We start from the raw sequence: 27,002 nt of genomic DNA on the forward strand, positions 1-27,002 counted from the left end.
TTTTTTTCAAATTTCATCCTAGCCCCCCCCCCATAAAAATCAAATGGTAGCTCCCTAACAGTGACTGGTCATTTCATTTTGTATTGGTTTTTTTTTCGATTCGTTCCAATTTTCTTTCCTTTCGCACTTTACAGGTATATCCCTCTCTTCACCTCTTTTAGTTTTTTATCATTTAGTGAAATCAACTTCACAAATATATCATATAATATATTCATATAACAAAAGACACGTTTAAAACTATTGACTTGTCTTATTAAGTCCTATTTAATAAAAAGTTACGACCATCACAATTTTAAGTTACGACCATCCTGAACATTTTTGTTTTTTTAGTTACGACCATCATGCTCGAATTATTGAATGATCATTTTACGAAAATTGGAATGTTTTTATGTATCAAATTTTGTTTCAATATCAACGCACTGACGATTAGTATGTATGAGACAAGCGGTTTTACTGAAACATTTTTTTACTGCACGAAAATCGGAAAAGAAAAATGTATCCCTAGAGTTGTCTCCCATCTTCGGATGGTCGTAACTTTAAGTTACGACCATCCGCTTACCACCAGTGAATGTATAATGAAGAAATTTGAACAGTAAACACCCATTTAAAAAAAACTCGTTTGAGGTGAGATTCACATGAATTTAAATTCACGTAAAATTGATGTGAGTGAAATTTCCCTGTGCATGTAGGAAATTGTCATTTGAAGCATTAGTTGACTTTTATGTATTTGTACTGCAAAATGGTTTACAATAGGTTGGAAGCTTAGAATTTTCGTAATGATAGATTTTAATCTTTAAGGTTAACAAGTATCGGAAAGATATGAAACAATTCGAAAAAGTGGGTGTTCGACTTTAAGCAATAATTAAGTAAAACCACTGGCTTAATTTAAGTTTCTATATTTGCAAAATATGACACATCGACAATCATAGTACATATATTCCCTTATTTAATAATACCTCTTACCTTTCACAGTCCACCGAGTTGTGGTAAATGTGGTATACAAACTAAATTTACATAGTTGTATCAATAATAATTAGCCCCCTCTTAACTTAATTTGTTTTAAAAAAAAAAACATGTCTAAAAAATATCAATATTCAACTAATCTTATAAAACCAGTTCCTGACATACTTTTAATCTGTTTGCTACGTACTTTAAGACATAAAAGGTTTTAAGTCTTTTCTTAATTTTAACTTTGGTGTTAAAGGGCAATTATCAGCATTCTTTGGCAATATGTTTTAGATTGGTATTTAAAACATTAAGTGACCTGTATGGGATTTCTTTGCACTATTAACACCTTGACAACATGATACTTTTTTAAATTAGTTTTGACGGTTGGGGGACAATTACTCATTTATAAGTTATGATATTAATTTGCATGTACTATTCGAAAAGTGTAAATCATATATGATCTTATAATTGGCATTTATTATCAATTATCAGAAGACATTTATGGCATTGTTTCTCAGTACTTAATTTTGCGATTAATGTTGTATTATGTGCGACATAGAATACTATCCCGGCGTTGGCGTCGTTAGCTCTTTGCATAAATCTTTTTATTTCAGAAGAAAGAGGATCTAAATACTTAGTATCTTGTACACAGACTCCTTGTTTTACAAAGTTTACGTCCAGCATATGTCATTGTCCTTGACCTAATTTTCGTGATAGCAAATGCTTAAAAAAATATACTTTTGCCCAAGTTTTTTTTCTCTTAAAAGTTGTGGTTAATGGGGAAAATATCTTTCGTTTATATAATCATTGCAAGATATGCATGTCCGTCAGACAGGGTCAACCTGGCATTGACATCATTTCATGTAACCGTTATCACCATTATGGACTTTCTAGACTATATTGGTGTTTTGAATGATTGTAACGTGTAAATATATTTCTGGTTGTATTCGTCTGACCTTGACCTTATTTTCATGATTCGTTGGTCAATGTTAAGTTTTTGTGATCAGATGATCTGTGTTTTTAGGTCATATAAGCAGTAGGTCGATTATATTTGTTATATGTAGCTGGAAAAGTTGTAGTGTGTTCTTTAATGTCTGTTTGTTTTTTTCTGGAATTACCTCATTTTCTTAATTATATTTTTTGTTGTTAAAGGGTATTTATTGGCATTCTTTAGCAATATGATTTGGATATTTAAATCAAAAAGTGACCTGTATGGGTCTGCTTCGCACAATTAACGCCTTAACTTTAATACAAATTGATACTTTTTTTTAATTAATTTTGAGGGTTGGGGGACATTTAGAAATTATAATATTAATTTGCATTTACTATTCGAAAAGTGTAAATCATATATGATCTTATAATTGGCATTTATTATGAATTATCAGAAGACATGTATGGCATTGCCTCGCTTAATCAACGCTTCATACCAAGGTGGTAGCTTAGATTTTTCAAAATAATACTTTTTATTCAATCATTTCTGAGGGTTGGTTAGCATTTAGAAAATATAAAATAAATTTACATGTCCTATGAGAAAAGTGGGTGTCTTCAATCAAGAAACGATCAAATAATTGGCATTTAAAACATAAGAAGACATGCAGGGTATTGCTTCGCACAATGAACGCTTTATATTATGAAGGTAGCCTAGAATTTTTAAATTAATACTTTTTATTTAATTAATGATGAGGGCTAGGTAGCATTTGGAAGCTATTAAGTTAATTTACATGTCCTATTAGAAAAGTGGGCATTGTCAAGTTGTATATGATCTAATAATTGACATTTAAAACATCAGAAGACATATACACAAGCAAAATTTTCTCAGTGAATTTCACATGAATCTGAGATGAAATTCATGTGAAACATTTGCATTTCATTTGATTGTCAATTATAATAGAATAGAAATGGGGGAATATGTCACAGAGACAACAACCCAACCAAAGAGCAGATAACAGACTAGGGCCACTAATGGGTCTTCAATGCAGCGAGAAAATCACTCACTCGGAGGTTTGCATCAGCCGTCCCCATAATAAAAATGTGTACAAGTTCAGTGAAAATGGACGTCATACTTAACTCCAAAACATATAAATGAACTAAAATTAAATAATCATAACAGACTAACAAAGGCCAGAGGCTCCTGACTTGGGACAGGCGCAAAAAGCGGCGGGGTTAATCATCCCCTCCGCCATTACCTCTAGCCAATGTATAATGAAAAAATTTGAACAGTAAACACCCATTTAAAAAAAACTCGTTTGAGGTGAGATTCACATGAATTTAAATTCACGTGAAATTGATGTGAGTGAAATTTCCCTGTGCATGTAGGAAATTGTCATTTGAAGCATTAGTTGACTTTTATGTATTTGTACTGCAAAATGGTTTACAATAGGTTGGAAGCTTAGAATTTTCGTCAGGATGGATTTTAATCTTTAAGGTTAACAAGCATCGGAAAGATATGAAACAATTCGAAAAAGTGGGTGTTCGACTTTAAGCAATAATTAAGTAAAACCACTGTCTTAATTTAAGTTTCTATATTTGCAAAATATGACACATCGACAATCATAGTACATATATTCCCTTATTTAATAATACCTCTTACCTTTCACAGTCCACCGAGTTGTGGTAAATGTGGTATACAAACTAAATTTACATAGTTGTATCAATAATAATTAGCCCCCTCTTAACTTAATTTGTTTAAAAAAAAAAAACATGTCTAAAAAATATCAATATTCAACTAATCTTATAAAACCAGTTCCTGACATACTTTTAATCTGTTTGCTACGTGCTTTAAGACATAAAAGGTTTTGAGTCTTTTCTTAATTATAACTTTGGTGTTAAAGGGCAATTATCAGCATTCTTTGGCAATATGTTTTAGATTGGTATTTAAAACATAAAGTGACCTGTATGGGATTTCTTTGCACTATTAACACCTTGACAACATGATACTTTTTTAAATTAGTTTTGACGGTTGGGGGACAATTACTCATTTATAAGTTATAATATTAATTTGCATGTACTATTCGAAAAGTGTAAATCATATATGATCTTTATATAATTGGCATTTATTATCAAGGAGGCAGCCTAGATTTTCAAATAATACTTTTTATTTAATTAATTCTGAGGGTTGGTTAGCATTTAGAAGATATGAAATTAATTGACATGTCCTGTTACAAAAGTGGGCGTTGTCAACTTATATCTGATCTAATAATTGACATTTACAACATCAGAAGACATGAACACGTGCAATTTTGCTAACGTGAATTTCACATGAATCACAGATTGAAATTTGCGTGAAAAATTTGCATTTCATTTTTATTTCACTTATAAGCATAAATTAAACTTTACGTGTAATCGGCGTGAGTGTTTCACAGTGTAGGAAACATCAAAGCGCTGTAGGCACTGAAGGCAGTTAACCAAAAACCAGGCAAACGTTATTGTGTGCAGTGGCGGATCCAGAAATGTTCATAAGTGGGGGCCCACTGACTGCCTAAGAGGGGGCCAGCTTCTGTCATGCTTCAGTTATTGCCTATATAATCATCCAAATTTTTTCCTCATAAAGGGAGGGGTCCTGAAAAAACCTTCAAATCCGCCTCTGATGTGACAAGAAACATTCATATATTGTACATTTATGTTTATCTAATGAATTGATTATTAAGGCAAATTATTTATATGTTATCAATGTTTCAATAGAAATGCATATATCAATTTATATTTTTTATGGTGAGTCTGCAGTGGTACAAGTTCGCAATGATTGCAGTTGTTCTAGTTGGTAGTTGACGTTGGTTTTAGTTGACTGTTAGTAGTACGTGTTGACTTAGTACGAACATGTAATAGTATATGAATGGACTGGTTTCCCTGTAAAGAAAACTGAGTATGTGTTCTATAGTACAATAGTTATGAGACACAAATCAGACAAATGTTCGCTACTACAAGGATCAAAGGTCAGGTCTGACTGACCTGCCTATAGTAAATGTAAATGATTTGTTATATTGTCCCATACATGAATATATCTGGTTAAGGGGTGGGGATCTCAAGGGTTTTCAAGTTCTCAAACAGGAAGGGTAGGGTGACCCCAAGGACTTCCCCTTTATTTCATTTGATTTGTTATATTGTCCGATACTTGAATATATATGGTTTAGGGGTGGGATCTCATCGGTTTCCAAGTTCTTAAACAGGAGGCTGTAGGGTGACCCCAGGGACTCCCCCTATATTTCATCTAATTAGTTATATTGACCCATACATGAATATATATTGTTTAGGGGTGGGGATCTCGACCGTTTCCAAGTTCTCAAACAGGAGGGGATGGGTGACCACAGGGACTCCCCCTATATTTCATTTGATTTGTTATCTTGTCCCATACATGAGTATATATGGTTTAGGGGTGAGGATCTTGACCATTTCCAAGTTCTCAAACAGGAGGGTGTACAGTGACCCCAGGGACTTCCCTTATATTTCATTTGATGTCTTATATTGTCCCATACATGAATATATATATATGGTTAAGGGGTGGGGATTTCAACGATTTTCAAATTCTCAAACAGGAGGGGTGGTGTAACCCAAGGGACACACCCTATATTTCATCTGATTTGTTATATTGTCCCGTGCATGAATATAAATGGTTTAGGGGTAGTGATCTCGACCGTTTTCAAATTCTAAAACAGGAGGGGTGAGGTGACCCCCAGCGACTCCCCCTATATTTCATTTTATTTTTCATATTGTCACAAACATGAATATATATGGTTAAGGGGAGGGGGTCTCGACCGATTCCAAGTTCTCAAACAGGAGGGTGTGCAGTTACCACAGCCGGGACTCCCCTATAATTTATTTTATTTATTATATTGTCCCATACTTGAACTGGAAGTGGTGTGGCCTAGTATATAAAAACAGCAAACAGAAAGCAGAAAAAAAATATTTTGACTTCAGGTTTACGTAACTTTTTATTCTTCGTGGCAGGACCCACTTTTTTTTCGATTAAATCACAATTTCACATTAGTACATACATGATGTGAACATGAAATTTTTTTTCTATGTAGCATTTTTTATTTTTTTTATTTTCAAAGATCAGCTGTTTTGCATGTAAGCCTAAGGCGCAGTCAATTACAAGACTTCAACCTTTAGCACTGGGCATATAAAATAAGTAGCGTCTGGACTTGTCGGATTGAATAAACTTGGGAATAACTGCAACATTTTATTCCATATTAATAGAATTTTAGTAGGGTTTTCTATGTGAATTGGATATTGAATAAATAAGCATAATTTCAACTGCTGAAAAAGTAAATTCACCACGGAAAACCACGGTGACGGGCTTTTACGTATATATATGATGCAGTTAAATGTTTGACATACAATTGGTTTAGGTAAATAACTGTTATTAATTACTTTTTATTCTTTTTAATTGACTTTTGAAACCCCTTTTTCTCTTCGACAAATTATTAGAGCTTGTTTAAATCTTTACATTCTAGTTATCGTGATATAAGGGAAGTAACCAAAACAAAATAAAATAAATATGGTCATGTTCAAATACGAATAATCAGTCAATATTTTGCTATTTAATTAAGAATTATAATATATTTCATAACTTTTACGGCCAATAAACAAATATTTCGTATGATTGTTTCAAGTCGATGGGAGAAGTTGGCTCTGTAAACAGACTAGGGTATTATCTATAACACCGTGATAATAAACTTGACAATTTTCAATATTTGTTCAACAATGTTCAAACCTCGGAAACGTATAATGCAAACCAAAAATGAATAAAAATCATAACGTTTGCTACAGACATGCACGCATGACTCAAAAGGCAATACTTTACAGCAAACATAAAACGATTTCTTTGAAAAGAACCTGTTCCAATATTGTTACTATCTTTCTTTTTTTTTCTTTTTTTTTTGCCCTTTATTTTAGAACCTACACATCTGATTCTTGTACTCTGTTTTATTTGAAGAAATTGCAAATCTAAACATATGCAGCATATAATTAAGTTTCGTCTGCATTCCTTTATATAGTGTATTGATTCCTCGGTCATTCGTGCGAATGCAAGGATTCGACAAAATCCAGCAACTTGAAGTTTTCTTGCACTGAGTGGACTGTTTACAAAATTGTTTATAGTCTTTAACAACTTTAGAGATGTCTTCAGTGTGTAATAAGTGGGTATTCGTATTAATGAGATCACAACTCGAAGACACAAAAGCGGCACAGAAAGCGAATAAAAATATGTAAAGCAATATACGACCTTCAATAATAGCTGGCAAGTTTATACATATATCTTTCATTATATGTTGATACAATATGACAAGCTCTCGTGGGCTAATCCAGGTCCGATTTTTTTTCACAAGAGTTAAGGCTCTTAATTCCTATATGAAGGTATACACAAACGTCTTTCATTTTAAAACCGAAACACAATTTAAAGTTTATTTTAACATGTGTAATAATCCTGTATGGGGGTGCGAGAGGCAAAATATCAACAGCTAATAAAATTACGTCCTTTAATGGCACTTGCAAACGAAAAAGAGACAGTACATGTGATTACGATTACATACATGTATATAACAAAATCATATACGGACTGAACAGTATTTCCGGAAACGCGGATTCAACCCCCTATATATATAACATCCCCCCGACAAAAGAAAAATGTAAATTTTGCTCAGGGTTGAATTCGCTTTACAATATATATGCACCAACTCATATACCATCTCAAAACACAGCATGAAAAATTACAATTATCTGACGTTGCGAAATCTCAACTTTTGAAAGTTAGTAGTTAAATATATTTTTACAGATCCGAAATTGTTTCGTGATACATGTATCATTGAGTAATAAATTCAACAGAGCCCCTAACTCTTACAATATTGTGAAGATGTCCTATAATGATCACATTTCATAAGTTGCAAGTTTCAAAAAATATATCAACTGTCTCTCACAGAATCATGGTGCACCAAACCCATTTACGCACACACACTCTCATAAAAAATATAAAATTGCTAACAGATAAAACATATCAGAAAGATACAATTCACGGGGATTATTTATGAAAGTATCTCGATATCACTAACATAGATCCTAGATAATACACTCCTTATAAAAGTTCCAAAAGGACGTTAACTACAGATTTCCGTCTTTATACCATGCAAAAAAAAAGCATTCTCTCTACATTTTCCTTAATTTGCTCGCTAATGAAACTGCATATCACTATCATGTTTCCTTAAAAATCCACTAAATACAAAATGAACCATATTCATACGATCTCATCAACATATTTCAAAAATAGTAAAGATCGATGTTCAATATAAACATACAAAATTCGGCATTCTTCATAGAAAATAATTATTGAATTACAAATCTGAAAACGCAGTACCAACTTTCTGCTATTATGTTACAAAATTAAATAAATCAAATATTAATGACTAGATAATTCAAACTTGATACTCATGTGAATGAAATTGAAATAAAAATCTACATGTATAAAAATGTGTTTAGCATAATGTCATGTATACGCAAAATCAACAATCGTTCATTATTTTCCTCAGAATAATAGAAAAAATCAAGCAAATTAAACATACATAATACGAATTGTTCAAGTATTTCAAAAAGATAAGTAATATCAACATATGCAAAAACAATCTTAAGCAGTTAATAATCAGTTTCCATGTACATGTATATTATATATGCAAACAAACTAATGTCCGTATATTTAAAAAAAAAAATCTTATTGAATAACATTGAAATAGGGCTCCGCTCTATACTGAATTTCATCTGACATCATAGTAACGGATTGTCATGAGATAAATCCCACGGACAAAAACATGAAAAGTTCGCCAGAAAAAATCGTTGTACCATCATCAAAGGGCATTGTCATGAGATAAATCTCACGGACAATAAGTTCAAGAAAAACATCGCTGTACACAGATTAATAAATTGTCATGAGATAAATCTCACGGACAAAAAGGTTCAAAATAAACATCCTCGTCAAGCATTGGCAATTGTCTTGAATTTTACAACAAATATGTACAATATGAGCATTCTATAAAATTAAACGCTCACGTCTGAATAAAACATTAAAAAACGGTGTATCATGAGGTAAACCTCACGGACACAAAACGACTTAAAGAATTTGTGGAGGTGGTCGGTTGTTTATTAAATCACGGGTTTTCTTGTCAAAATCGGACTCCTTTAGCCAACGGGCATTTTGAGCCGGTTCTCCAATAAAATGAACTAAATAACTCATTGTTCCGTCCACAATTTTCCTAGCAAGTATTCGTTTAACTTTGTAAAAACGATTTTCATCACTCGAAACAGTTTTGTCTCCTGGATCGGTAAAACTTTCATCTTCAAAACGAGCTGGTTTCTTTTTTAATCGGGTTGATTTCCGGATTGGGGACTGAATACTTTTCCCTTTGCACTTTTTTATTTGTTCGTCTGTCGCATTGTTTGAATTGTTATTCATCAAAATTTTTCCTGTGTCGTTCTCTGTATCATTTGAATCATTGTCATTTATTTCAGAATGTGACACTGTCGTATTCGATAATTCACTTGTTTCAGAGAAGTCCGATGCAGTATTGTGGTCCGTGGTTGTATTTACATGCATTTTTGTTTCAACTTGATCCATGAAGTATTGTGCAGGATTTGGTTGACGCACGTACGCCGGTTTTATCCGATTAATGTGAATAGGATTCGGAAGGCATTTTTGTGAATCTGGGTCCTTCAAAACTATCATATGAGGACTGTGAATTTTATGAATGATATATGGCCCAGCATAACGGTATTTCAGTTTTTGTCCCTGTCCTGTAGGATTTTTGCTGAGATAAACATAATCATGTTCTGCGTACTGTAGAGGGTTCAAACTGTCATTTACACGTTCCACCATTTTTATTTGAGAAGTTAATGCATGTTCTTTCACTTCTGATCGAATTATTTCTAATCTTGCGCACAAATTTTGAACATATTCATGACAATCGTTTGGAAGCGTGTTTATATCCTGTCTAAAATGTCCGGTTAATGGAAAATTAGGCCTCCTGCCGTAAACTATCTCAAATGGAGAATATCCTAGACTGGCGTTAACGGTATTGTTCATTGAGAAAAGAATACAAGGTAATAAATCTTGCCAGTTCTTACCATCTGCAATGTATGGAGTCATGCGTTCGGCTAAAGTTCTATGCGAACGTTCGCACGCACCCAGACAGTGATGTGCAAAACTCGGGGTGCATTCATGATTTATGTCTAGTAACCGGCAAACTTCTTTGAAACATTTACTGATGAATTCGGAGCCTTGATCGCTGATTATAGTATCAAATACACCAAACTGCGAAACCATCCTGAATAAAACTTCAGACACTGTAATAGTATCGGCGGTAGGAATAGCCTCGGCAAATACAAACTTACTAAAAAGGTCAATCGCCGTGCAAACATATTGATTTCCTGTTGGAGATATTGGATTTATTGGTCCAAAAATGTCGATTTGCCACACTTGAAACGGCGAATCTGGCGTACGGTATGCGACAATTCCGGCCTTAGCAAAGAATTCAACCTTGGTTCGATCCGAATTTGCTTGTTCACCTTCGATAAACTCATAGGGAAATTGTAAAGTACATTTAATATATTGTCACTAAATGAAAATGTTATTTCTAATAATTCGGACACACATACAAAATTATTGTCAATGAAATGAAAAACTGTCTATTTTCAGTATATCGGGCACAGAAAAAAATTTGACCACCCACGTGTTTTTCCCATTTCAGTGAAAATTATGGAAAAAAAAAATGTCAGTTCACATGGTTTCAGTTCACTTTTACACAAATAAAGTCCTTTGAAATTATATTTAGGGTCCTCCGCCATGTAATGATCCTGTATGGGGGTGCGAGAGGCAAAATATCAACAGCTAATAAAATTACGTCCTTTAATGGCACTTGCAAACGAAAAAGAGACAGTACATGTGATTACGATTACATACATGTATATAACAAAATCATATACGGACTGAACAGTATTTCCGGAAACGCGGATTCAACCCCCTATATATATTACACATGTTTAAAATATTAGAGACACAACGTGTGGTTGTATTCAACCATAAAACGGTCCCCTTAGCCTTTCTAGATAGAACATTGAATAAAAAACCTACTCAATCCAGTTACCATAGTTACATGTAGCAACAGTATGACCACTAACTTGGACAAACAAATAAAGCATAGCACATGTTTTGGAAAGCTGGATCAAACTGAGCTTGCTTATGACACAAGAGCCAGCAAATGCAGCCCCAGTTGTTGGTTGCATAGATGGACACTCCATATAGACAAAATGAAATAAAATAAAATAGTAGAATCATGTGAAGTTTCATCATACAATTAACTTGGCGTTGTGCAGCAATATTTGTGAGAGGCTAGCAAGTATTTAGTCCACTAGACTCCAGATCGTCTACAGTAAACATAAATCAAAATGATAAGCAAGGTATCTGTAGCACTACTTTTTTTCTTTTAAATCAAAATTTCACAACTTCTACATTCATGATATATATGTATATGAAACTTGTTCAAGTTCTATATGTCATGTATGTAGCAATTTTATTAATTTTTTTAAATCACCAGAGGGCAGCCGTTTACCATATAAGCCTATGCAGTGACGGATCCAGTGATTAGAAGCAGTCCCTTTTTTTGACGATTGATACATTTGAATGTGGACATATGGTTGTCCCACAGAACACACACCTAGCTGACACCCTTTTTCTCTTGGAGTTTTGAAAACCCTTTTTAAATGGCTGGATGTGCTCTTCCTATGGAGCAGTCAAATATAAGACTGCGACCAAATGAGGCATATTAGGATCGGACCACATGCACTACTCTTTTTCCGTTTTAATACATACCTGGAATGGCAGTTCATGCCAACCTCCGTAATGCATGAAATAACAGTGATTTAAGATTTGAGCTTAGCTTGGTGTTTTTCTGTTTTTATTATCTTTTATGCTTAATTAGTTTGCTTTGATTTTATAATTTATCTGCATCAACAGAATTATTTTATTTTGCTTATGTGCGGTATTAAATTGATATATGTATTATTATATAAATGAGGGGGGATAGGACCTTTATCGGGACTCCGGGATCGGATGTTTTTAAGCTCGGGATTTCGGGTTTGCCTCTTTCGGGATCCGGGAATTCTTTTTTTTTTTTTTTTTTGAATTTCGGGATGTCGGGATTTAAATTTACCAAATATTGGGACCTTGGGATTTCTAGTATTTAAGCCCGGGATTAGGAATCAGGACCCCTCCTACCCTCCCCATAAATGCATGCTTAACACGACACGGGTTAGCATGACACGGGTTATGTTCTTCTCATATATGTTATGATGGTATGATACTAAACCCCTAACGGGAAGGATTGTGCCTGATGTTCATATGATGAAATCATAATCTTTCAGTCAGTTTAGTTGAAGTCTGAAGCTGGCATGTCAGTTAACTGCTAGTAGTCTGTTGTTATTTATGTATTATTGTCATTTTGTTTATTTTCTTTGGTTACATCTTCTGACATCAGACTCGGATTTCTCTTGAACTGAATTTTAATGTGCGTATTGTTATGCGTTTACTTTACTACATTGGTTAGAGGTATAGGGGGAGGGTTGAGATCTCACAAACATGTTAAACCCCGCCGCATTTTTGCGCCTGTCCCAAGTCAGGAGCCTCTGGCCTTTGTTAGTCTTGTATTATTTTAATTTTAGTTTCTTGTGTACAATTTGGAAATTAGTATGGCGTTCATTATCACTGGACTAGTATATATTTGTTTAGGGGCCAGCTGAAGGACGCCTCCGGGTGCGGGAATTTCTCGCTACATTGAAGACCTGTTGGTGACCCTCTGGTGTTGTTTTTTATTTGGGCGGGTTGTTGTCTCTTTGACACATTCCCCATTTCCATTCTCAATTTTAAAAATGTATGTTATGTAGCAGGAACAATTTTGCTGAAAATTCGGGGATGCGGACCACAGCTAATTCTAGTTTGTAAACTGATGTAACGGAGACGATGGATGCTAAATGTGATGCGCTATAATATATCTAAGCAAATGAAAACCAAAAACTGAAAACAATATATAATTTATTCAACAATGTACAACTTGTATCATGTAGAGCCAAAGGTGATTAGACATGGAGCATTCAATGACTTCAAATTAACCCGTACTATGGAGGCATGTAGTTAATGCGATGGTTGGTAAGCTCCGGCTTTTCTTGGTTGGACTGCAAGTCAGTCCTCAGAGGCCTCTACATATATATGGAAGTTTTTAACGACCTTGACTGGCTATACAGCCCTTGAACGGTCGGCAAGAGACTCTTCATATAAAAACATATTAATCTTAAACCTATTATATAAAATATATAAGTTTCTCACAGAAGGTAATCCGAAAGGTTTTTGCGACGGTGCAAATATTAAACTTTACAATATAAATAAATATCTTTAACCAATGAATTTAAATAGCAAAAGCTATGTTATTTAACAAATATGTACTGAATAAGCTTCATCTAATTCATCAAATAAAGGAATATGAAATTTATAGTTTAAAACAAGGGAAATAATAATGACATAATAATCCTAACTGCCACAGTTAAATGTCTAATTGTGGTGTTTGTTTCCATGTCATTCTGCTATTGTGTAATGTATTATAATTCCGATTTTAAAAGCTCACTAGAGCTTGTGTTACTTTGTTTGCAATACACATGTATCAACAATAAATAAATTTTATTTGATTTGATTGTGTCTACCTTATACGTTCGTTTCTTAAATTATTTCGATAACTTCGGTAAAAGTACAAAACAAAAGATAAACTTAATTACAACAAAAAAAATACAATCCTTATATCATTTCCATTTATTTTACTTAATTGATTTTTTTATATTGTAATCTTTACTAATAGATTTTTAAATGGCATTTAGTCTAAACATTATTTTCTGCATAATAGATGCATGTTATCCTTCACTTGAAGGTTTTGGCGCGCACATCAACTTCCGTCATAAACCGCACATGCGCAATCTTTTGAAAGCAAGCAAAATGGCGACTCCTGCTAAAGTCACCAAGCCGGAGGGAAAAAACAACCACGAAGCTGCAGATGAACAAGCAGGTAAAGACATTGGTAATTCCAGAGCAAATCTGCAGTATACGGTCCGCGTTTAGTAGAATTTGAATGCACCAATTGTTCAGAGTTCTACTGCATCGGCTGTAACTTCGACCGGCCATGTGCAGAATGGATGTTTCTTTTGTTTGTATTTCCATTTATTCCCTTGATTCAACAGTTTAAACATTAAGTCGTAGTTGTTGTCATTTGAATAATATTTATAACTTAAAATGCTCTGTTTAAATGATTGATATAAAGGTATCTCATTGTATCTAGTGGCAAATTTAAAATAAGTTTATGGACCGACATTTAAAAAAAAACACGTGCTTATTATAACTTCCGGTGTACACAGTAAATACACCAGAATAAAAACTAAAATTGACATTCATTACAAAGATCACATTTAAAATTCTGTTCCTACCTATGCATATTCACAGTGCCACTGGAATATGTAATAGTAAGTCCTCTTTCTACTATTTTCAGATGAATTAATCAACTGCTTGAAGGGTTGCTGCCCCCCAATTGGTAATTTTTAAGGAAATTTTGCTTTTTTGTAATTATCTTGAATACTCCTATGAGGCAGGCATTACCTGTAAATAGGTACCTCGAATGACCGAATAACACTGTTATTATCCGAATAACACATGTAATGACCGAATAACTCTTCAAATATCAATATTAACACATTTGAGTGACTTTTAAAGATATATTATTGAATAAAATTATAAAAGAAGTATTTTATAACCTAAAAATGATTTACAAGTTGCAGGTAAGTTAATCATTTTGTTAATATTGATCATTATAAATTTATGGATATCGGTGTGTACTTCCAAGATGGCGACCAAGGAAATCGTATTGAATGAATAAAAGAAAGATTGCATATGCCTTCAAAGGAAAACGCTATGAAAATATAGTATTAAATAATTTACTGTATATACAGAGAATTGTCTAATAATTGTTTTTCAGAAAGGATTTGAAAATTTAACCAGTACATCAAAGCAATGCAATTACTCCAATCACTAATTACTTTTCATAACAATTTACTCAACATTAAATAAAATGTAATTAGGAATTTTCACATATTCAATTTAAATTTAATCAAAAAATTATTATACTTGATTGTTTTAATAAAAACAAAGCTTCTGAATGACAGATAAGCCCGTGCCTTGTGCAGGATATTTTAATAGTTATAAATTTTTTACAATAAATTCTAAATAAAGTATTTTCGCGGACTACTGATGACAGATAAGCCTGTGCCTTGTGCAGGATATTTAATAGTTATAAATTTTTTACAATAAATTCTAAATAAATTATTTTCGCGGACTATGACAGATAAGCCCGTGCCTTGTGCAGGATATCTTAGTTGTTATAAATTTTTTACAATAAATTCTAAATAAAGTATTTTCGCGGACTATGACAGATAAGCCCGTGCCTTGTGCAGGATATCTTAGGGAGCTACCATTTGATTTTTATGGGGGGGGGGGCTAGGATGAAAAATTTTGTCCTGCATTTTTTTTTAGCTGTAATCTCTGTCCTGCCTTTTTATTTTTCACTCTGTTCTGTCCTACCTTCTTTTTTTTTCAGTTTATCCTGACTTTTTTTACTTAAATTGTCGTCCTGACTTTTTTTTTTTTGCAAGTGTCTCATCCTGCCTTTTTTTTTTACTCAAAACTCCTGTCCTGCCTATTTTTTCCAAATTTCATCCTAGCCCCCCCCCCCCCCCCCCCCATAAAAATTAAATGGTAGCTCCCTGAGTAGTTATAAGTTTTTTACAATAAATTCTAAAAGTATTTTCGCGGACTATAACAGATAAGCCCGTGCCTTGTGCAGGATATCTTAGTAGTTGTAATTTTATAGTTTTAAAGGGGCTTGGTTAACATCCATTTCTAAATTAAAAATATAATAATGTGATAAAGATGATATTTTTTTTAATAACTAAAATTAAAACAAAAACTAATTTAAACAGTTTACTATTCCCTATTTTATTTTAAAAAGGCCCACCCTCACATTGTTCATTGCCTTGACGTGACGTGAGGGCTCCACTTTGGTGGTCTAAGATGAACACATTGAGGGATTGTATGCAATCTTTCTTTTATTCATTATTCATTCAATACGATTTCCTTGGTCGCCATCTTGGAAGTACACACCGATATCCATAAATTTATAATGATCAATATTAACTTACCTGCAACTTTTAAATCATTTTTAGGTTATGAAATTTGTCACTTAAATATAACGGTTAAAAAAAGAAACGGAAATACCGTAACGTTTCCGATTTTGGTTCTGTTTTTAGGGATTTTAGTTGTGACGTTATTTAAGTTGTAAGTAGCAAAAATTTTCAGTAAAGTAAGATCTACAAACACGTCACCATCAACAAAACATAATTTTGTCATAATCCACCTGTATCCTTTGTTTAATATGCACATAGACCATCCATCTGTATCCTTTGTTTAATATGCACATAGACCTAGGTGAGCGACACAAGCTCTTAAGAGCCTCTAATTTTTTAATGAATTAAACACTTATTTTGTAACTTCAGCATAATGGCATAGGACTGATAACTAATCGTGAAATGAAGAAAAACAGGGTGCTGCTACCAGGCAACTAGGGCTTAAAAGTTGATTTCCCATCTGTCACTTTGCTTTGTCCGACACTCAAAAGCTAAAACAAGTCTCCCTGTTGTGTACAAAACTTGCTTTAGTCATTGACAATATTCGATTTTTACCAAGTCTACTGTCTATAAAGCAGCAATTTTTCATTTAAAAGTAAAAAATTTCAGGCATAAACCATTTAATTTCTTTAGAATAGAAAAGAGGTTAAAGCATTGATTTTTTATTCTATTGACATTTTAAAACAATTTTTATAACTTCAGGAACTTCATTTTACTTGTTACTCAATTGTACATCAAATCATTCTAACTTTGGGCTAAATCAGTTGTTACTTCATTAGAACTGGATAAAATTTACCTGAAGTAAACTTGTTATCCATGTATTGCATTAAAAACGTCATATTTCTTTCTAAATAGCGTGTCAAACATCGTTAATAAAAGAAGGATAGGAGACATGCTTCAAACACGTGCGTCACAAACCGGTTAAAAAATTCTTTATGTGACATGTGAGGATACCATTTAACCATATAATTTTGTCAAACAATACAATCGATACCTTTATTAATAAGTCCTTTGTTGCCAACAGCTATACAATGCAATCAGCTGAATTTCTGTCAAAATCTTAATGAGTTCAAGGTAAATTCTGAGTATTGTCAGGTTAAGTCAGAAAACCCGAAATAAAATAAACCAGATGGATAAAATAATAATTCGATCTATATAATTCTTTCTCAAATAATGATTTTAATCGCCACAATGCGAAAATGACACCCGCCAGCGCAAACCCTGTTTTTGTAAATATATATTTTTCTTTGTAAAACATTTATATTATTGGGCATTTTGAAAAAAATTATTGCAATTAAATTTATCATTGAAACGTTAAGTCATGATATAAAAGAGCAATGAAATGACAATAAATTCAGATTTAACTTAAATGTGTACATGTGTTCAGTCAATGTATAAACTAATATGCTTTGAAAATGGTGGGTTCAGACAGATTTTCACGAGTCTAAAACTTGTGGACCCGTCTAAGTGAGAACCCTGCATAAATAAACCATTGAAGATACTAGGACAGATATTTGGAAAAAGACTTGCAGGTATGGGCTGTGTGGAACTAAGTATTGCATGGGTTTTTGTTCTAATAAGAAAAGACATTTTTATTCAAATTAAAGGGCCCATGGGGTAATTTATTACAATAACGTTCATCTACATAAACATGTGTGTATATATACATTGTATACATGTATCCTTAGTTTATTCTTTGATTTTCTGATTGTAGACAAAGAACAGCAAGAAGCTATCGAGCAGATAGATGAAGTACAGAATGAAATAGACAGATTGAATGAACAAGCCAGTGAAGAGATTCTTAAAGTAGAACAAAAGTACAATAAACTACGACAACCATACTTTCAGAAGAGATCTGACCTCATTGCAAAAATTCCAAATTTCTGGGTGACAGCTGTATCCTTTAAAATATTTATATTTATACATTATAAACTTAAATTGTATATCGAATTAAAACAAAATGTTTTGTGGAGGCTCATCTAATCGCCAAACATGTTGACCAATAAAAGCTACAATACATTAAGTTGCTATTAATATACATGTAGCATTGCTTCTAAATTTCCTTACAAGAGGTAATCAAAAATAGTCAGATGATATACATGTACATGTATGTAACTTTACTTTGTCATCAGATTGAGTGATAAGTGTTTAACACCACTTTCAGCACTACTGTGATTTTATGGGTAAAAGTAGCAAGTTAGAATTTTGAATTCTTTACGTTCTGTGTTCACAAGTTGTTGAAATGGTAGTTTGACTGTTTAGAATGCCATCAGTAAGGCACTAGGTAAAAAGTAGACTCTTTGGAGCAGGGATCTCCATGGCCTATTTAATGATGGTGCTTCGCCATCGATAAATTTTTCTTCCGCCATCATTCAAAACTTATTGTTTTTTATAGCCCGACACCATTTTTTTTTAGCAATTATAATCAAATGCATGTAATTGCAGAACTCCTAGGCTTTTTTTATATTATAATCCAGTACAGTTCTAACACCTGAGGGATATCTGGATTAAGATCGCTAATCACTTGTACCTGAGCTTGTACAAGCAGATCAACAAACCAACATACTATAACTATCTGAAGATAGTCGATTCATTTAACGAATTATTCAACTAAGTTTTAGCAAATGCTTATGACAATTTAGATTAAATGAATAAATTAATAATCCAGTTACAAAGAAAACAGTTTAACAAGTCAAACACATGGTTTTGTATTCACTTACGCAACCAGCATCCCCATTTTTTAATGATGTAAAATATTAATATTATTTCATCGCAAGTAGGTCCAGTACTGCTGTAACAATAATATAGAATTACTTTAAAAGTTAAAAAGTAAAAACTAAAATATTTACTGTGAAGAAATTCTGTATCGTAATTCCAATTCATTTCGCAGTTGACAATCAAAATTGTTTCCGGTTTATATTCAGACTCCAGAAAGATGCTTGTTGCACAGCATCAATTTGCCAGATAAAGTCATTAAAAACCTTTTCGTTTGTCAAAGTTTGCTTTACAAATCTCTTCAACCTTTTACAATACCTGTACAAATTGTTTTGTTGTTGCTGCAAATCAGCCATACCGGTAATGGGTTCATGTCTTCTGAATTTGACAGAATTCGTGAAAAATAAGCTCCACATGATTTTTAAGCCCCATAACAATTACCAAAAATAACAAGAAAACTACATAGGGACCTTCATGACAGCTTTTGGTCATTCTCGACTAAAGCGGGGTCCATGAAAACTTGGTATTTGAATGGCTACATGTACAAATGGCAATTAATGAAAATATTGATACTTCTATAATGAAAATTCAAATAAATATATAATTTAAATAAGCATGTTCACCATTCCTTACATGAAGGGATGAAATACTTTCGATCACACTACACTGTACAGCTTAGACACAGTTTGTGATGGTGTAAGTTCCTCCATCGTTCAATTTTCATCCATGGAGATACCTGTTGGAGTATAGATAATTTGTATACAGTCAAACCTGATTAAACCGGACCCTGAATAAACCGGTTTCCTGTCCATTCCGGCCGAAAATGAAAGTCCCATATTTTTCCATTCAAAGTCTTTGTTAAAATACCCTTTGTAAACCGGACCCTGTGTATTCCGAATTCCGGTCTTATTATGAAGTCCCAATACTCTTAATTACATTAATTATTACCTGTCAAAACCGGTTTGTCTAATTAATTTCAATGATCGATATGCAATCAAAACATATTTGTTGATACAATATAACTTTTCGTGATAATCAATTAGTCAGGTGTCAAACTGTGAACCTACAATCGTACAGTAGTGAGCTGTATTATTTATTAAAACATTATAAACGTGTCAATTAAACGAAAAGACACACCGAATATATATCTCGGATTGAACTTACGTTTTAACTTGGATAAACAAATTAAAATCGCGAAGTAAAAAGTTCACATCGTAATTTCGAAATCCTTGGTTCCTTGTTGTGAACCCCTAAACAAATGACCTTGATAATGAAAAACACCCGGATGACAACAATCAATGGATATTGTACACTGTACGACAATGTTTCGAAAGTGATGACAACGTTTGATAATATTCTGGCTTTTTAATCGGCCATTCCAACATTTCAATTTATTGATCATGGGAGTAAATCGAAACTCTCGTCTTACAATCCAAACAACGCGAGCATTATGATGCAAATACAAACAATGAAAAACGAAGTGAAAGTATTTTAATTTATCAGATATAATTTACAATCAGAGATAATTTTTTCATGCAAAATGTCGGACGTCACAAGTCATTAACTTCCGGTCAAAACAGAAACCTGAATAAACCGGCTCACTGTCCAAACCGGCCCTTTTTCATGGTCCCGTAGCCGGCCGGTTTATACAGGTTTTACTGTATATTGATTTTCACTGAATATTTATATTAATTTTTTATTATTTCCTTAACCCTGACTAGTTTGTAAATCATCCCCAAGTTTCAGCACTGCTGAATGAAGAGGATGAGGAAGCACTACAGTTTTTAACCAAAGTAGAAGTACAAGAATTTGAAGATATAAAGTCAGGTTACAAAATTAACTTTGTAAGTATATATAGCTGGTGTTACTCCACTGATTTAGGGGATGGGGGGAAGTTTTGAATATGTATCACTCCCAAACAATGTTTTTTTTACAGTTGTTTTATTACCTTACCTGCTTTGCAATATTGTATTAAACAAAGTTGAACAATGCAAAATTAATGCAAATATTGTTACAAAGTCAAAATTTTGCATAATTGACCAAAGAAAAAAGAAAATTCTACAGAATAGAATCACACATCAAACCCTAGATAAAAAAATTATATCAAATAAACACTTATGTAATATTTATTATGCAAGAAAATCAACTTCATCATATATTCTCATAATGAATTCACTGAACCTGATATTAAAATCAAAAGGTTTTGAATGGTTCTCAATCAAACACTTGTTAAAATTTCTGAAGACATAAAATTGAGAAGCATGGAAAAGAATAAAGAACATAGTACATGGATATTTATTTATGATTCTTAAAAGAAGAAATTCATATGTGTTGATATGTAACTTTGAGCATTGTATAACTTATGAATTATCATATTTTGTAGCACTTTGACAGTAATCAGTACTTTGAAAACGAAGTAATATCAAAAGAGTTCCATTTAAATGACACAGGTGAACCTTCATCAAAATCAACTCCAATAAAATGGAAAGCTGGAAAGGTATAATTATAATAACATGTTTGTATCTAGAAATTTGCTTGTTCGCTTTTAAATCAGGGCTTTTGCATAATAAATTGAATTAGGGGATAGGGTTCATATGCACTTCTATTAAAATTTGATGGATGGTGTATATTTTAGACTGATCTATAGCCTTCATAAAAATTATATGAAATAATGAATAAAAAATTTATGGATGGCTGGGTTGAGAAAACTGTCTTCCAACCCCACCTCCATACATCTTTTTCTGGAAAAACCCTTTTTCTTCACTCATGAATTCTATTGAATACTAAAAAGCATTGCATCACTTAACTTTTCAGCAACCTAAGGGTTCAAATGCTGCCAGGGTACATGTATATACATAGGCTCTTTATTAACTTGAAATTCAGTTGGGTTTGAGAAATGGGTCAACAGAGGTGTCCTTGTAAATCAGGTTAAACAGGGGTTTCATTATCTTTCATGGTGACTTGTACTTATTTCTAGTTGGTACCTTTCCATTTATTCCATGAAAAAAACAACTTTCAAAAAAAAGCTTGAGAATGACAAGCTTCAATAATTTCTTTTTTCTATCTGTATTTTCTTTTTTAAGAAACGAGTAGCATGATATTGCAGTTAAAGAAAGAATGTAAAGAGTTATATTTTTACAGAAGATAAACACTTTCATCTAAACTTGCTGAAAATAACTGCTTTTATTTCAAATCTCACCGTTATTGTAATTGAAATGATGTATAGCTTTTAATAACAAAGTATTAAATTACACTAATTGCATGTTTTTCAGGATCTCACAAAGAAATCAAGTACACCAAGTAAAGGTGGCAGAAAAAGGAATTTAGAAGAACAAGAATCATTTTTCTGTTGGTTTAGTGATCATGGTGATGCTGGTGCTGATGAGTTAGGGGAAGTTATCAAAGATGATATCTGGCCTAATCCATTACAATACTATTTGGTAAGTACCTTCCCCTCTCCCTTCATGGTGCTGATGAGTAAGGGGAAGTTATCAAAGATGATAGCTGGCCTAATCCATCACAATACTATTTGGTAAGTCCCTTCCCCTCTCCCCTCATGGTGCTGATGAGTAAGGGGAAGTTATCAAAGATGATGTCTGGCCTAATCCATTACAATACTATTTGGTAAGTACTTTCCCCTCTCCCTTCATGGTGCTGAGGAGTTAGGGGAAGTTATCAAAGATGAGATCTGGCCTAATCTATTACAATATTATTTGGTTAGCACTTCCCTTTCATCCTTCAGCTTGCATTTCTGAAACTCCATTTACAGCTAAAACTAACATTTTTACTATGAAGTTTAGAAGAAAAAGGCATATTGTAGAAAGAAAAGTTGATATGCTCTTCCCTTCACTGTAGGTCTTCCGATTTCCATGTGTATTTTTACTGGTTGCATTCACATATCTCAATGAAATGAAACAGATCATATCTGAGAGCCAGTAGATATACAAAACACAAATCTCTAAATATTATGTTTTCCTAAAAAAGATATGGTATGTGAAACAGTTCAAAGTCAGTTGTATACACAAAGTGCAACTTCAGTTACATTTTAGATTGATAAGGGACTTTTTATGCTCTTGCCACTTTGTAAAGTGTTACCCAGATTTCCAGACTTTTCTTATATGTATGGATATTAGATGTTTTTTGGTTAACTATTTTTGAAAACCAATTAACATATCATGTTTGCATTTTGTTCTGGTTGACTGAACTTAAGGGAATGCCCTCTACTGTACTAAAGTGACCTACAATTTAAATAACACATAATGTTGCATAAAGATTTGTTTGGTTAGATTATCAGAATATGAAGCTTTTCTTCAATCTTGCATCTCAAACTTCTATGTACCAAAAAAGGAACATTCAAATTCACAGTGGAAATAAAGGAGAAAAAAATGATTGTAAACCAATATTATTGTATTTTTCAGGCTTCAGAAATAGAGGAGGACGGTGGTGGTAAGTACAGTGTTACATAGGAAATTTGGTTTTATCCTTTTGGTTACTTTTTATCCCAGAGCTACTCTGGTTATAGGGCAAAATAAAGCATTAATACTACAAAAATCACATTGGAAATTTTAAAGGACATTGATTCATAAATTGTGTTTTTATGTGATGAATTAGATGATGTTAATAGCTGATGATTAGGGCATACTTGAAAACAGGGTTTGTTAAAATTTTCACATTTCAAATTTTGAAATATTTTTAATTCTCCAGCTTCTGTCAAAAAAGGAAAGGAAGTTGATTGTGAAACCAAAAAAGCTACAGTTTTATGAATGAAGTTTAACAATTAAAATAAAAAAAATGAGAGTGGAAATGGTGAATGTGATAAAGAGACAACCTGACCCAAGAGCAGAAAAAGTTTGAAGGCCACCAATGGGTCTTCAACACAGGGAGTAAAATTCTGCATCCAGAGGCGTGCTTCAGCTGGTGCATGCAAGTTTCAGAAGATTGCCAGATTGCTACATATTTACAAACAATGATAATATTTGTTTTCCTGTTTACTAATTTAGTTACTTTTACTGACCTAGCTGTTATGTTCAAGCTGTTTTTGTAGTGTGTACCATTGTTTTTAGTGTCCTGATGCGAAACTGTACTTTCATTGTATTTCAGACGATGATTTAGATGAAGAAGGATTAATGGACGAAGAGGAGGGAGATGAAGATGATTTTGAGGGAGAAGATGATGTGAGTTATATTTAATACAAACTATTGTAAATATTCACATTTCTGAAATCTAAAATTGGTTAGATATAAAAGTACAAAGAAAAGTAACATTACAATTATAATGTTCAATAGTTCATTCAGATCAATATCTTGGTTTTAAAAACTCTAAATGATAATGATAATAGTAACTAAGGTCACCTTCAACAATCAACAAAACTCATACCACATAGACAGTTATTATTGACCCTGAAATAAATATAAATGTAATACAACTTGAACAAGAAAACTAACAAGTGATTTATGTACAAAACAATGATAGAAAAAGATTATATACAACAAACAGGAACTACTGAATTACAAGCTCCTGACTTGGGACAGGCACATATGGAATGTTAAAGGGTTAAATATGTATTCTAATGCAAACAGTTTTCGAAATATTACACTTAAAGAAATAAACATGTTTTTCATTGTTGGGTTTCATGACAAAATTGTTATTTTACAGGATGGTGAGGATGATGAAGGTGGAGAAGATGAGGGAGAGGATGAAGGATGAGGAGTTCCGAATGTAGTTGTTGTCATTTTGTCATTCATCACCCACCAGTCGTTGTCATCTGTCATATCACATTAAAGAGACTACAGAGACCAAACAATCATTGTGTCCATTAAATTATGATGGTTTACATTTTTACGAAATGTTTTAGTTCATTTTAGTATACATTGTGAAATAAGTCCATTCATCATGTTGTGTGATGGAAGTTCTCCAAGATCATGGGATTGGTTTATAGAACATCTTCAAAATCTTACGGAACAACAAGAAATAATAACTACTTCTGATTTTTACATTATATATCATATCATAAGGTTGCAGAAGTTATTTATCATGTTTCAATTCCGCCTTATTTTATAAATGTTAAAGAATGATTACGGTACTTTTTTTTAAGAAATAGTTCATCAATACAAGTGTCTCTTTTACAATTCTTAAATTACCATAGTAACATACAACTATTAGTTTATCCATCACCATAATCATGTCTCTTGGTCATGTTCATAGGTCAAAAATTTGCATTAGATTTATTAAATAAGGAAATTTTAGTTCTATTTAGTCATTTTAATAAAGCGTTGTCTTCATTGCAAAACCAGCTTGACCAATGAAACTTTAAGCATGTTTTTGATTTGTTTTTTAACGTTTGCCTAATGCAAAGTAGGGTTTATATTGTTAAAAAATATATTTTGCTTTGAAATCTGAAATATACATTTTTGATAATAATCATGATTGCATGGAATTGTTATTTCAGTAAGATATCATATCATTTTCTAAATGAATATCAAGTATAAGGGTAAAAAATGGAAAGTTTAACCTTCCATTGAAATTTTACCAAAGAACACTAATTTGACAATAATATTCAGTTAATTTTGAAAGGGCATAGTGCCAGAATCCTAAAAAACTGCCTTCAAGAATATACATGCAGCCAGAAATAGCTCGAGATTTGAAAACATAAGGGTCATGTCAAATAGGGGATTTAAAAAAATATTCCAAAAATAAATTTAACAGTAAAGGGAGATTATAGATAAGAACTTACCTATGGGTGATAACAAACTACAAACAAGGCATTGGAAATATTGTACTGTATTGTTGATCATTTTAATTTGTACAAACCATTATTTAATCAGGTATCGATAAACATATGTTAAATGGTTTGTATGTAGTTAACTTACTGTAATACTTTTGTAACTGAAAATAACAACCAAAAACAGATGGAAATCCAGGTTGTTAAAAATTAAATTACTTTGTTGACTTTTACTGTAACATGGGTAAAAACAAGTTGTATTTGAAATGTAACTCTCCAATGTGGAATGTGCATTTATGCTTACAAAAAAAATAGCATTTTGAAGTATTTCTGTAAACTGATAGCATGATATTGATGAATATTTCAGGTCCAAATATAAATTCTGGAAACAACATTTTTTGAGTTTATATACATAAGAACCACTTTGTTTATTTGTACTGTTGAGAATTGACAAGAACTGGTTTCTTGCTTTGAAACAATGAATATTATAAATGCAATGCTTCTATATAAGGCATATGAATATAAAAAATAAAAAAGAAGATGTGCTATGATTGCCAATGAGACAACCCTCCACAGAGACCAAATGACTCAGAAAGTAACAAAAGAGCCTAATATATCAGCTTAATCCATTTAAATAATCCATACAAACAAAAAAAGACACAGAGCCCCTATGATCAATATGTAAAGATCTTAGTAGAAAGCCAAAAGTCTTTTTATATCGAATGCTATTTGGTAATCATGAATTAAATAATAATTTAATTGATGAAATAATTATGGAAATGAAACCAATATGTAACTGAATGTAGTAATTTCATGTCAATGGACTTTTTGAGTCCCCTATTGATGAAGTCAAAGGGGATTTTAGGTTTGCACGACGTCCAGCAAATCAGTTTTCCACACTTTTTTCTTTGTACTTTAAGATATTGATTTGATATATGGTGTATTGTTTAATCATGGCAATTTACAGATCAAATTTTGTTCTGGTCTGATGATTTTATGCACTGTTATGGTCCTTGGACTTGGAAAATTCACTCAAATGATCAGTTTTCTGCATTTATATTCGTCATGCTTGAAGAGATTTATTTGATAATTGGTTTATAGTTTTATCATGAAAAGTTACAGATCAAGTTCAGGTCTGATGATTTTGTGCAGAGTAATGGTTCTTGAACCCCTTCAAAATTCACTGAAATAATCAGTTTTCCTCAGTCTTTTTCGTCATGCTTGAAAATATTGATTTGATAATTAGTAATATAGTTTTATCCTCTCAAGTTACAAATCAAGTTTGAATTTGTCCCGACCTGATGATTTTGTGCAGAAATATAGTCCCTGGATGTAGAAAATTCACTGAAATAATCAGTTTACCACACCT

The 27,002-nt window shown here is 32.6% G+C and overlaps 2 protein-coding genes across 3 annotated transcripts; one reads left to right on the forward strand and one right to left on the reverse strand.

The window, feature by feature from the left end:
• Positions 1 to 9,043: 9,043 nt before the first annotated feature.
• Positions 9,044 to 10,075, reverse strand: LOC139510407 (uncharacterized). The gene has a single exon (XM_071296989.1). The coding sequence runs from the start codon at positions 10,073 to 10,075 to the stop codon at positions 9,044 to 9,046; it is 1,032 nt and encodes a 343-aa protein (XP_071153090.1).
• A 3,804-nt stretch (positions 10,076 to 13,879) lies between these two features.
• LOC139511231 (protein SET-like) lies at positions 13,880 to 26,617 on the forward strand. Of its 2 annotated transcripts, XM_071297813.1 has the most exons (8): positions 13,880 to 14,033; positions 17,912 to 18,093; positions 20,634 to 20,756; positions 21,296 to 21,409; positions 22,185 to 22,352; positions 23,331 to 23,358; positions 24,013 to 24,086; positions 24,568 to 26,027. In XM_071297813.1, exons 1-8 carry the CDS (start codon positions 13,937 to 13,939, stop codon positions 24,616 to 24,618), a joined length of 837 nt encoding a protein of 278 aa, XP_071153914.1. In that variant the 5' UTR covers positions 13,880 to 13,936; the 3' UTR covers positions 24,619 to 26,027. The 2 variants fall into 2 exon arrangements, 1 of the variants encoding a protein (XP_071153914.1); XR_011661989.1 differs by lacking the exons at positions 24,013 to 24,086; positions 24,568 to 26,027 and adding an exon at positions 26,499 to 26,617 and having other exon boundaries at positions 23,331 to 23,528.
• The last annotated feature ends 385 nt before the right edge of the window (positions 26,618 to 27,002 follow it).

Source organism: Mytilus edulis, chromosome 2 (assembly GCF_963676685.1).
Source record: "Mytilus edulis chromosome 2, xbMytEdul2.2, whole genome shotgun sequence".
Taxonomy (NCBI): Eukaryota; Metazoa; Mollusca; class Bivalvia; order Mytilida; family Mytilidae; genus Mytilus; species Mytilus edulis.